The sequence below is a fragment of the Anopheles gambiae genome, chromosome 2 (assembly GCF_943734735.2).
Source record: "Anopheles gambiae chromosome 2, idAnoGambNW_F1_1, whole genome shotgun sequence".
Lineage (NCBI taxonomy): Eukaryota > Metazoa > Arthropoda > Insecta > Diptera > Culicidae > Anopheles > Anopheles gambiae.
Genome location: NC_064601.1, coordinates 20,531,830 through 20,544,058, shown reverse-complemented (window position 1 = coordinate 20,544,058; position 12,229 = coordinate 20,531,830). Strand labels below are relative to the sequence as shown.

At 50.4% G+C, this 12,229-nt stretch overlaps 2 protein-coding genes and 1 long non-coding RNA gene across 3 annotated transcripts; 2 read left to right on the top strand and 1 right to left on the bottom strand.

Moving 5' to 3' along the window:
- The first annotated feature begins 204 nt into the window (after positions 1-204).
- Positions 205-5,611, top strand: LOC11176078 (fatty-acid amide hydrolase 2-B). Its single transcript, XM_003436055.2, has 3 exons — positions 205-1,773; positions 4,459-5,012; positions 5,091-5,611. Exons 1-3 carry the CDS (start codon positions 1,041-1,043, stop codon positions 5,361-5,363), a joined length of 1,560 nt encoding a protein of 519 aa, XP_003436103.2. The 5' UTR covers positions 205-1,040; the 3' UTR covers positions 5,364-5,611.
- A 213-nt stretch (positions 5,612-5,824) lies between these two features.
- Positions 5,825-8,014, top strand: LOC1273587 (uncharacterized). The gene is made up of 2 exons (XM_312580.6): positions 5,825-7,174; positions 7,252-8,014. The coding sequence occupies exons 1-2, from the start codon at positions 6,148-6,150 to the stop codon at positions 7,785-7,787; spliced, it is 1,563 nt and encodes a 520-aa protein (XP_312580.6). The 5' UTR covers positions 5,825-6,147; the 3' UTR covers positions 7,788-8,014.
- Positions 8,015-10,490: 2,476 nt separating this feature from the next.
- On the bottom strand, positions 10,491-12,019 carry LOC133391763 (uncharacterized). Its single transcript, XR_009765228.1, has 4 exons — positions 11,586-12,019; positions 11,441-11,514; positions 11,045-11,347; positions 10,491-10,959 (listed from the first exon to the last, which is right to left on the bottom strand). It is a non-coding gene; the product is annotated as an uncharacterized LOC133391763 (long non-coding RNA).
- Positions 12,020-12,229: the final 210 nt, after the last annotated feature.

The following is a 12,229-nucleotide window of genomic DNA, read 5'->3' as shown; positions in this document are numbered from 1 at the left end:
TTAAGTATCAGGGCACGGTTCATTCGGGGCTCGAACCCATGACGGGAATGGTCTTAAGTCGTACGAATTGACGACTGTACCACAAGACCGGCCATTGAAATGACTAACTTATTATATAAATTCCAAATGTATAAATGTTTAAAAATTTATAATCAATTCGCTAGAATATAAAAATGAACGGCCTGAGAAAGACTGACGTGTCTGTCCCGTGCCCTTGCACTCCGTCCAGTGAAATGACTATTAATCAAAGTTCAACCTAGTGACTTACCCCACTCTACATGTGTGAGTTTGTTGTTGTGTGTTCGTTTTTCTGTCCGTTTCCGTCAACGTTTATCGGCCGTGTCCCGTTGATAAGTGCCACGATTCGAAGCGGTTTGGAAGAAAGTGACCGCTGTGGGTTCGCGGCTAGCTGATACCGACCTGTGGCTGCGAGTGTGTGCACGCTGCGATAAGGGACATCTCGTCATCGTCGACCCCGGGTGGTGGTGGTGGTCGTCAGCAATGCAAGCACCAGGCCCTTCGCATAACGTCGCCGGACTTCGATCGGTACAGTCGCGAAGTAAACAGCAGGTAGTATCCGGTAGAACCGTAACTCGGTAGAACTCGGCCAGAACACCCTGCAAAAGGAAGTGGCACCGCGTACACTGGTTCGACCTTTGCACAACGGTTGGCGGCGACTAACGATCATTAGAATTGCAACGCTTCAATTAAAACCGTGTGTGTGCGCGAGCCGGTATTCGAGTGCATGTGTGTGTGTGTGTGTGATTGTGATCTAAGTAAATCCCAGATTTAAATTACTGTTCCGCTAGCTGGTAGGTGAACCCGTTATAACGCAGGTATCGCGTTCGCGTCGCGCTGCTGGGAATAAGAGACAACGCGTTAGACAAGCGGCTGCAGGTGTTTTGCGCGGCTGCTGTGCAAAGCTAGCGACGCAAGTGTCGCGGTCCCCCCCCCCCCCACACACACAGGGACAACAGAACCTCCCCCCTTCGCTCATCAACAATCGACATCGGACGCACCTAGCACTATTGGCAGTCACAATGGAGCTGCTGCTGAAGCTGGTTGCGCTGATCCTGCGCGTGGTTAATCTCGTGCTCGAGCCAATCCTCGCCCGGCTGGCTGGTCCAGCCCGCGTCGACCCCTTTCCAGCGATACGCGACGAGCTGCTGCGGCTACCGGCAACCGAGCTGGCCGAAAGGATACGCCACGGCAAGCTGCGCTCGGTCGAGCTGGTGCGGGCGTACGTGCTGCGCATACGCGAGGTGAACCCGCTGATCAATGCGGTCGTCGAGGAACGGTTCGAGGCGGCCCTCGGCGAAGCGGCCGAAGCGGACGAACGGGTGGCGGCGTGCGGCGGGGACGAGCAGGCAGTGAAGGAGCTGGCCCGCACCAGTCCGCTGCTCGGTGTACCGATCACCGTGAAGGAAAGCTGCTCGGTCAAGGGCCTTTCGCTGGGCGGTGGAGTGGTACGGCGCCAGAACCTAACGGCGGAAGAGGACGGTGAGGCGGTGGGGCGGCTGCGCCGGGCGGGCGCTATCCCGCTGCTCGTGTCCAACACGCCCGAGTACTGTATGGCGTTCGAGTCGTACAACAACGTGACCGGGCGGACGCTCAACCCGTACGATCCGCGACGTACGCCGGCCGGTTCGTCCGGCGGGGAAGGCGCGCTGCTCGGCGCGGGCGCATCGGTGTGTGGGGTGGGCAGTGATCTCGGCGGATCGATCCGCATACCGGCCCTGTTCTGTGGCATCTTCGGACACAAACCATCGGCAGGTAAGTTCCAGGGCAGGCTGGGTTCCATTTTGCTCGGTGCCGGTGGTGGTGGTAGTGAGTGTGTTATCGTAGAACGGGGGAGACTCGTGCAGTGGTTTCTTATCTTTTGGCTTACCACGCATGACTAAATGTTTTGACTCACCGATCAAACAGAACAGGGAGCTTATCGTGGATGCCAAAAATTAAAAAAAATGGTCAAATTTCGGCTCTGTTCGTGGTGAACCCGGACGTACAACCTGCGTTAGCCTCGTTACTATGCTGAACAAAGTGGCATGTACGCGGGCGCAAATGTAGCAGTCACGAGTAGTAGAGCGTCACGCGGAAAAAGGAAGCCAATCACGGAACGGAATATCGGAATACAGTGTTTAATTGATGCAGTTTAAAAAGCTGTACGAATGCTGTTCTATTCCGACTGGATAATGCTAATGGCTGTGACGTTATTTATGGCGTCGGCGTTCTCTCCTTCCCCTACAGACAGTGGTGCCTATTTCTAACTGCTTAAAGTTTCATTCCTTCTCGGGTAGTAGCTTGCTGTGGATGCAATACGGGCAAAAGGGAATTTTACGGAACGGCACAACGGCAGGTGTGATGCAATGTGTTGCTCAACTCATTTCACTGATTCACCCGCTGAAATCGAATTAATGCAACGGCTCCCTCGGGGTAAAACGCACGCTATCAGTAGATACAACGCTTTTGATAATAGATATCAAAATAACACACACACACACACACACACACACACACACACACACACACACAGCCACTTAGTCATGTCGCGGGCGGATCGATGTCGATGCACTACCATTAGCGGTCATTATTATTTACCCTTCGAAAAGGGAAGCCACCATAACGGGCACAGCACAGACACGCTCGGTTCGCATGTGCGTTTGCGCGCGCGCGCGTTTGTGCGCACAGCAAAATGCAAACAAATGCACTTTAATGGCGTAGCGCAAGGTTGACCGGCACGGCGCATCTAACGTTCGTCCTCTGTGTTGTGTGCGTGCTTCCATTGGCGGTATTATTTATCGCCCGACCGAGGAAGTGGGCCAACAAATGTCGACCGATTGACTGGTCCTGCTGGTCCGGAGGATCAACGTGTGGGTACACACACACACACACCCTTATCCCTTCGTTAGTATGCGCTGCTCATCGCACGGGTGACGCTTGTTAGTCAAACTACGTGCTTGTTGGTTGAGTGAATTTATTAAAACACAATTTGCTAGATATTATGCAGGTCACCAGCGTACACCTTTCTACCATTTGCTGTTGATGCATTGAAGCGTTTTGCACCACAACGGTAATTAGTCGACGCTTTCAATCTGACCCTTTTTGAATTGTGTCAACTGTTGGTGGCTTATATTTCAGCTACAGCAGAATAGTAACCTCTAATGCTGGTATTGGGATTTTCGTATAGACTAAGCTCTTCACTGACAATTATCCTGCTACGCATTGATTCTTATTTTCCATTTTTTGGAAGAATTAAACGATCAACACCTTTTACTGAACAAAAAAGGCAGTTCTTTCAACAGGCAATTTTCACTATTTGCCGACGGATGCACTATATACTTGAACAATTTGGTGAACACGGTTCGTTCATCTACTTATAAAAAAGAACCGAATGAACTGATCAGTTTTCGCTCCTTCCACCCATCTCTGCTGTGGATGTTAATACAAGGTTAAGAACAGTACAGTTGTCAAGTAGCACGGTCAAACAACATGCCCGTCATGGGTTCGAGCTCCGTATGGATCGGGCGCTCCATACTGATTATCTTGGTATGGATAAACCAATCGATCACAGATAGTGTCAAGACCTTTAGATCAACAACACGGGTGTTTTGCACCAAACCTAGTAACCCTTGACCCCGGCCTTCTTTGGCAAACGCCTGAAGGTATGCTATTTATTTTTTTAAATATTTGGTCTCATGTCTTGATAAAAATGAACAAATAAGAGGGAAAATAATTAAGTGTAGTGCGATCGGGTGCTGTTTTCTTTGGGTCTATACTAGTGATGTGCTCTCTGGAGCGCTCCCACGACTACGATCCGACTCCGACTATTCCGACCCTGGCAAAATAGAACCACTAGATCCGCCCGGAGTCGTTCGGAGTCGTTCGGAGTCGGAGTCATCCGGAGTCGTTTGGAGTCGATCGCAGTCGGCCGGAGTCGATCGGAATCGAGCCGCGTGTTTTAATTTGCTTGTGATTAGGCATTTCATGCCGTTGTGTTTTTTGTATTTCACTTTGCGCGTACACTTCGCATATAGGCCTTTGTTTCGAAGGCCGACTCCGGGTGACTCCGGACGACTCCAAACGACTCCGAACGACTCTGGACGACTCCAGACGACTCCAAATAAAGCAGGGCAGACCTAGATTCCGAATTTATCGAAGTCGGATCCGAGTCTACACTAGTCTACGCATTATTATTGACTTTATTACCACATCGTAGCATAATACCGGATTTTCCCAGAGGATTTTTGGTTGGTTCCCTAGGATTTTTGGATGCTATCCAGATTTTTGAATTCGTCCCACGATATTAAACATTTCCCAAACATGTTTGAACTATTTGCTTTGAAAATGCTGGTGCGATGTAACAATTCAAGCATTACTACCGTACTTACTGTGAACCTCACTCTCACTCAGCAACTAACAATCATTATCGTTTCCCCACCCTCTCCCACCGCTTCACAGGAATCGTACCCATCAAAGGGCACATGCCCGTCTGTGGCGATGCACACTTCGACCAGTATCTCTCCCTCGGGCCAATGTGCCGTTACGCCAAGGATCTGCCGCTGCTGCTCGAGATTATGGCAGGGCCGAATGCAAGCCGCCTCCGCCTAGCCGAACCGGTCAACGTGGACAAGGTGAAGATCTACTACCCCCAGAAGCTCGACCTGACCGTGAACGCCGTCCCGATTGCGCCGGAAATTCGCGAATCCCTGCGCAGTGTGCTGAAATACTTCCAGAACAAGGGCGGCTACACGGAACCGCTCAACTTCCGCTACTTCGCCGACAGCATGCAGCTGGCTTCGACCGAGCTGCAGTCGCTCACGGACGTACCGAACGTGTTTGCCACGGCCCGGCCCAACCTGCTCTGGGAGCTGCTGAAGGTGACGTTCCGCCAGTCCGAGCACACGTTCGCGACCATCTTCATGTATCTGCTGTCCGCGTCGAAGGCGACCGTTATCGAGCAGAACCGTGCCCGGTATCGTCAGATGGCGGCGGAGCTGAAGCAAGAATTTACGGTAAGTTTCTAACGTTTGTGTGTGTGCGTTTGTGTGTACTGGTTCTAAATTGCTGGTTCAATCTCACCCTGCCCGCAGGATAAGTTGGCCACCGACGGTGTGTTTCTGATGCCCTCGTTCCCGAAGCCCGCCCTGCGCCATTACGAATCGTTCGGGCACGTCACCGGGTTCATGTACACGATGATCATCAACGCGCTCGGGTTTCCGGCCACGCAGGTACCGCTCGGCTTCAACCGTGACGGGCTGCCGGTCGGCATACAGGTGGTGGCCGGCCCGAACCAGGACCGGCTCTGCCTGGCGGTGGCGCAGGAGCTGGAGCAAGCGTTCGGTGGCTGGCAGTTACCGAAATAGTACGAGGGGGAATGGAACAACACAAAACAAAAAAAAAAACCATCGACCGGACACTGATATCCGATACCTGTGCCACGGTTGCCTTCGACCGGAACATTCCAGCCTATTTCTTACACGTGTGTTAATAGCTTAGATGTGCGTAAAAGCACGTACAGTGCGAGTCATGCTAGTAGCGGGAGGAAAGTAAAAAGATTTATTTTTGTTATTTTTTATAGTAAATAAAAGATTAATCTGTAAACAAACCAAAACAGATATGTGTGATTGTGCCTGTATTACTCACCATAAAAGTAAAGAAAATGTATGTTTTTCTTCACTCCCTCACTGTGTTATGACGAAACGGCTTGGTTGTGTTCTTCGAACCGGTTCCGCCCACGGCATGCTCTGTTACTGTTACTGTAGCAACCTGCCTCAACGAAAAGCCCACCCTACTTACCGTCTGCCAGGCCGTCGTCCCGTTTGGTGCTGCTGAGGACGTTTGTAAGGATTCCTCCGAACGAACGAGCGTTCCATTGATGGTGGCCGGCAATGGCGGGCTCTATTACACCATCGTGCAGCGACCCTTCGATCAGTTTCCGCAGTCTTTCGGCGTACGTTGGTAGGCAGACAGCAAAACAGCTAGCGTGTGTGTGTGTGCAGGTTGTGTCCCTTTGGGTGCATCGTCTTGGGGGAAACTGTGCAAAAAACCCCTTCCCGACAGCCGCCACCAACGGGTAGTTGTGTTTCGCCACACCTCGGCAAAGATTATGGCAGTGCAGTGTCGCCTTGACGCCGGTGCATTTTAGTCATGGCCTACCAGAGCTATCAGAGCTCCTCGAATCCGGTGCTGCAGCGGGAACGGCTCGGTTACTATGGCGAGCGAGACGGTGCGTACGGTGCGAGCTCCCGCAAGCTGTCCCTGTTCTTTGCCACCCTGTGCGTGGTCGACCTGTTCGGTGTGTTCCCGATCGTGGCGCTGCCGAAATCCATCATCTCCTGCGGGCTGTACGGGGTGCCGCTGGTGCTGTTCGTCATTACGCTGCAGATCTACACGGCGGTCGTGCTGGGCCGCTGCTGGACGATAGCGGAGCGGCTAGACCCGTCGATAGTGGCCAAGAATCGGTACCCGTACGCGGCTATTGCCGAGTTCACGTACGGCAAGCGCATGAGCGTGTTCGTGACGGTGCTGCTCGATCTGACCGTGTTCGGTGGTGGGATACCGAATCTGCTGGTGGCCGCACAAAATTTGCAACTGCTTGGCGCGCGCGTTAGTGATGGATCGTTGGAGCTTTCGTTCTGCTACTGGCTGCTCATTATTGGGCTGTTTCTCTGTCCGATCATGTGGCTGGGGAGTCCGAAAAATATGCGCACACTGGCGAGCGTTTCGGTCGTGGTGTGCAGCAGTGTGGCCATCCTGACGTGGATCTCGATCGGGGAGGACCGGTCGGCGTCGGGAGGGTGGACCCCGTTCCGGGACATTACGCTCGGGCTGCCGCCGTTCGTGCAGCTGCTGAAGGCGTACGGTATCATTGCGTTTCAGTTCGACATCCATCCGATGCTGCTGACGATACAGGTGGACATGCAGCACAAGCGGCACATCGGGAAGGCGGTACTGTTTGGCATCGTTACGACCTGCAGCCTGTCCGCGGTCACCACGCTGCTGACCGCGTACCGTTATGGGATGGATGTGCCGAACAATGTGCTGCAGATACTGCCTAGAAGCTGGTCACTGTACCTGACCATACTGCTGGTGACGCTGCAGCTGTGCCTGTCGAGTGCGGTGGGGAATTCGGCACTGTTTCAACACATCGAGGATGTGCTGGGTGCCTCGAGAGGTAATGTCCTGCTACATCCTTGCTTTGTGCTGTGCTCCGTGTCTATTGATCCGTGTCTGTGTGCGTCTGTCTTTCAGATTTTACCCTCAAAAGGTGCATCATACGGTCGACGCTCGTGTGGTTGGGCGTTTTGATAGCGGAAATCTTACCCCGGTTCGATCTGGTAATGGGCATCATCGGTGGCACACTGACCGGACCGCTCATCTTCATACTGCCGCCCCTGTTCTACCAGCGCATGCTGGAGCTGGAGAAGCTGTACAGCCAGGAGCTGAAGCGATCGTACTCTACCGAATCGTCCCAGGTTTCGGAAGATCCGCTCGACGATTCGGACACCGATACGCTCGGCGAGACGCGCCGCACCTGGTACGGATCGATCGGTTCGAATGACTCGTCCATGTCGATGGCGATGGTGCGGGACACGGCCCGGAAGTGGGTGGCGTCGCTGAGCGTTCGCTGCAAGGAACTGTGCCGCTTCATGTACAGCGACTGTATTCTGGCCGGCTCGGTCATTGTGTTCGGGATAGCGGCCACGCTGGCGTCCACGTACTACAACATGTTCGATGCGCGTGATACGCAGCGCTGGTTTTCGTGTCTCAGTGCGTGGCGTCGCTGAGCAGACGAGGTGGTGGTGTACATATTCCGTAACATTTGGAGCACATTGCAATTGAGATGTGTTTAGAGAAAGATAATGGAGATTCTATTCTGTGACACGAGACATTTGGCCTTCTAGCGGACCCATCTCTATGTTGGGCTGGAAGAGGTTCAGGTTCAATAGTTTTCTTATCAGTATAACCAATAACCATCTCAATAAATAGATTGTGTTTGTGTCAAATACCATAACATCTTTTTTTATTTCACAAATTTTTCCAGCGGTTATCAACGAAAATTGTATATTATGTCACTGTTCTTAGTAAAAAGAGTTCATTCTACTTCGGCGTAACGACAATTTAACGAAATATTTAAATAAATTAATCTTTATTACTCCATGACGGTCGACCGTTGTGCGAACACGGATAATCGAGAGCTTTCAGACGAGGCTGTCAATTATACCCGCAGTGCAAGTGACAGCGATTTGCGAGGGCGCGCGAGGGCTCGCACCCCGCAGTGCAAGTGACAGCGATTTGCGAGGGCGCGCGAGGGCTCGCACGCCATACAAGTTCACTGCTCCAGAGCCCTCGCATTAAAGAGCTTGCGAGCCTTGGAAGTGTCATATGAGCGAGACAGCTGTATGTCAAGTGTATGGCTATCTCTTTCGGGCAAGAAAAAAGCTCCGAAATGCAACGGTGTTGGTGAACAAAATTTAAATGGCCAAAAATTTTGACCACACACACTCTCTCTCCCGGTGCCTTCCCCTGTCCTCTCTTCCTTCAGGCCCCTTCCTCTTATTTCTGCGCGCCGCTCGCTTGTGTGCGATAGCTCATCAGCTGGTACTGGTATATGGTAGGGTTGTAGTTGTATCTTGAATTGGCGATTGGTACATATATATGTAGTGTATTTGGTTTTACCTGTGACCTTGACGATGCGAAAGCCGGTCAATTCTGGTGTTGAAGCAATATTTGTGCTATGCTGGTGGTTGCCGTTCCGTGCCGTTTCTGATGTGGCCATTTGATCGCCATGAGGATCAACGGTTATGAAGCCAATTTCAAACGAGCGAAAGTGAAGGAATAATTCCGTACCGGAAATTTGATTTTTTATCAAGTGTGATACTCCAATGTTGATCTCAACCCGATGTAAGCTGGTTTTAACGGCCATATGAGATAATGTACTCATGTGTTAAAAAATGTGGCATTTTTTTTCTTTCCTAATTTTCCCGAAAATTGACCCATAATTCAATACGATTTGACTATTTTAATTGATTCCTCATACAACGCATGGAAAGAGGTAAACTGGCCTCGCCAATTCATTCATCTCCGCTCCCAACCATTCATCACCCGAACCACCCTTAACCTCATCATTCCATCCACATGCAACGACATTTCCCTCTTCTTTAACAGCAAAGGTCTCAACCGAAGCTTCTACAGACTGCTGCTTTCCATTTTCCTGTTTCTTCTTCTTCTATTTGCCGTATCCATCTACCTGGTCATGCCAGCCAATGCAAGCTTTAGCGTCTTTTTTTAGTACCACACACCCGGCTGGCCAGTCCTTACTACGAGGGGACCGTCTATATGAGGCTTAAACCTATGACGGGCATGATATTATCATCCTTTATGTATCCAGTGGCGGATCTAACGGTAGGCGGACTAGGCGGTCGCCTGGGGCCCCGCCGATTAAGGGACCCCGTAGATCGCCATTCTATAGTATGCCGTATGGACAGAGTACTAGCGACAAGGGCCCCCGGAAGGATGGACGTTGGGGCCCCGAGGCTGGCGAATCAATTTTAGAGCCTGTGACTGATGATCGTAGGGCCCCCCGACGGCGTTCAAATTCCCAACAGCCAGTTTAATGCCGCTAACACCCCCCCCCCCTCCTCCCGGCCCACCATTTACCATTTACAGGGGGCCTCAATTCGTCTTACCGGCTAGGGCCCCCGATACCCTTAATCCGCCACTGTATGTATCCTTCATTTACAACCCTTACATCTGAAATGCATCCAGTTCATTTTTATTTCCGTGTCCGCATAAAAAATTACACAAAATGTGCGACAAAACAACGCATAAACGTCGTTCAACAGCTCTTTGGTTTATTTCTTTTAAAACATGATTATAAAGCCACCTACATAAGGAAGAAGAAGAAGAAAGCCACATACAAAAACACATGCGGAGGGGGGGGGGGGGGGGTTGGACGGGGAGAATGGCCACTCTCGGTTCCGTGTCAAGATCCTCATTGAGGACATCACACGCTGACAGCGCCTTTTTCAACGGTGAGCCCTCAGGATCGGGCCGTGATCTGTGCACATCCATTTGAACGTGTCACCAACTGATAATAAAACATTAGAAACAGACTCTCTCACCCGCAGGTACCCATTTTCTACCATCTGTTACACATTTTTTGACACACCATGAACAGCTTCCTTTTGTCTGTCTTTGCGAACGACTATGGGCTGGATCGTTCACTACCATGACATGGCCAACCCATCGCGGACTGGCGAGTATGGTGCGCTACAAGCTACCAGATCCACCAGGTTAATCCAATGATAGACTAGCCGCATCCTTGCTGTTGGGGTTTGTAAAACACAAGACGAGGCAAAGCGACATGCGCAATCGAAAAGCAGTCCGCAAAGAATCCAGATAAAATAAACTAGTGAACGTGCATACAAACCTTCTAACAAACTAAATATATGTCATCATGTTCATTCCCCCTTTAAAAATGCGTAGTGTTTTATGATAATATAAACTAAATTTATTTATCTTTAATGTTGTGCAAAACCCACACATACGAGTGGAGGCCCTAATCAGTCACATAAATGTAAGATTGGTTTAAGCGTCTAGCAGGGAAATATTCTAAACTAGAGAAGGATTTAATAGCAATTTAACTTGCGAATGGGGGGTGAGTTCCTTTTTTGGGCCCCCTCAAGACCACGGGGCCCTACGCGGCCGCTTAGTTTGCTTAGCACTTATTCCGCCCCTTCACACATACGCGCATGTCAAAACACTTAACTTAAAATTAGCCATATCGATTTATGCCTTAAAGCGCACTTAAAATTAAACTTAACTCGTTAACATCAAGTTTGTTCAATTAACACAATAACAGTATTAACGTGATGTCGTGATGTTTGTCGCCTTTCCGGGGTTATTCAGTGGCATGTTGGTGCCGTCAGCGAGCGACCGTCGATGCAATCGATACACCTGAGGGAATATAAAACATTTGTTTTAGAGGGAAGATAAAACAACAGATTTAGATGTAGCAATAGTGCATCTAGAAGGAACTCACTTGTGGGGTTTTTTCTCCTGCCAGGAAATTTGACCGCAATCAGTAGTGCGGTCGGTTCGGTCCTGTTGCTGCTGCAGCTATTGTGGGGCAGAGGATAATGCAGATCCGAAGGGTTGAATTCATGCCCCGAATGTTGTGATCGAGCGCGCTCGACACCGTCTGGCGGCGCAATCGGGGCACCCGGTGCCGGCTGGGCCTCTAGCGTGTTGTGCTGGTAGAGCCCGATTCGTCGCCGTACAGCTCCCGGAGGATGTTCTTTAATGGTTCATCGTAACACCACGTTCCAGAATAGAGGAAAATTGGCTGTAAAAAAGGAAAAAACACCATGATTAGCATCCTAATCCCTAGCTTCGCCAAACAATCTTCTTCTTCTTTCGTGGCCCACTTACAACTTACCGTATCATACACAATCATACACAGCGCACAGTTGCAAACACCTGTGGCAGGCCCATATCATTTCTGCATTATATCTGCAAGTTAAAAGAGGTCATAGTCTATTAAAATAATGTTTCTATAACTATAATCGCTGGATAACACTTACCCACTGTCTTGTGCTGTGTTGTCCACCACACCACTTTTCTATGCCGGTACATGCACGTACCGCTTCCGACGGAGCCAGCACGCATTGGGGAGGACTTCAACTACTTACTTTTGCTAAAATGGCACTTACTTACGTAAAATTAAGAACTTAATTATTAAAAAACTTACCGCACTTGATCAGCCAACAACACTGTTTACATTTTTTACACACACAACCTGACTTCTACAGTGACAGCAGCCGCAGAGCACCAACACAACGAAAGGTGTCAGGCAAGACGTCAGACGATCTTAGGCGAGGGGTAGGAAGGAGATCGGTGGTGAGGGACGTGAAAGCTCAGCTCGACAGAATCGCTATAGGAGGAAGCGAGGCAACTAGACTAGACTAGAGAAATTAGAGCGAGAGGTACCTCACCAACCCTCGCATTGTTTGCCGGGACGCCATACAAGTTCACTGCTCCAGAGCCCTCGCATTAAAGAGCTTGCGAGCCTTGGAAGTGTCATATGAGCGAGACAGCTGTATGTCAAGTGTATGGCTATCTCTTTCGGGCAAGAAAAAAGCTCCGAAATGCAACGGTGTTGGTGAACAAAATTTAAATGGCCAAAAATTTTGACCACACACACTCTCTCTCCCGGTGCCTTCCCCTG

Coding starts and splice junctions, on each gene's coding strand:
- LOC11176078 (XM_003436055.2), top strand. CDS start 1,041: ATGGAGCTGCTGCTGAAGCTGGTTGCGCTGATCCTGCGCGTGGTTAAT. Junction 1,774..4,458: donor CGGACACAAACCATCGGCAG/GTAAGTTCCAGG, acceptor ACCGCTTCACAG/GAATCGTACCCATCAAAGGG. Junction 5,013..5,090: donor AGCTGAAGCAAGAATTTACG/GTAAGTTTCTAA, acceptor CCCTGCCCGCAG/GATAAGTTGGCCACCGACGG.
- LOC1273587 (XM_312580.6), top strand. CDS start 6,148: ATGGCCTACCAGAGCTATCAGAGCTCCTCGAATCCGGTGCTGCAGCGG. Junction 7,175..7,251: donor TGTGCTGGGTGCCTCGAGAG/GTAATGTCCTGC, acceptor TCTGTCTTTCAG/ATTTTACCCTCAAAAGGTGC.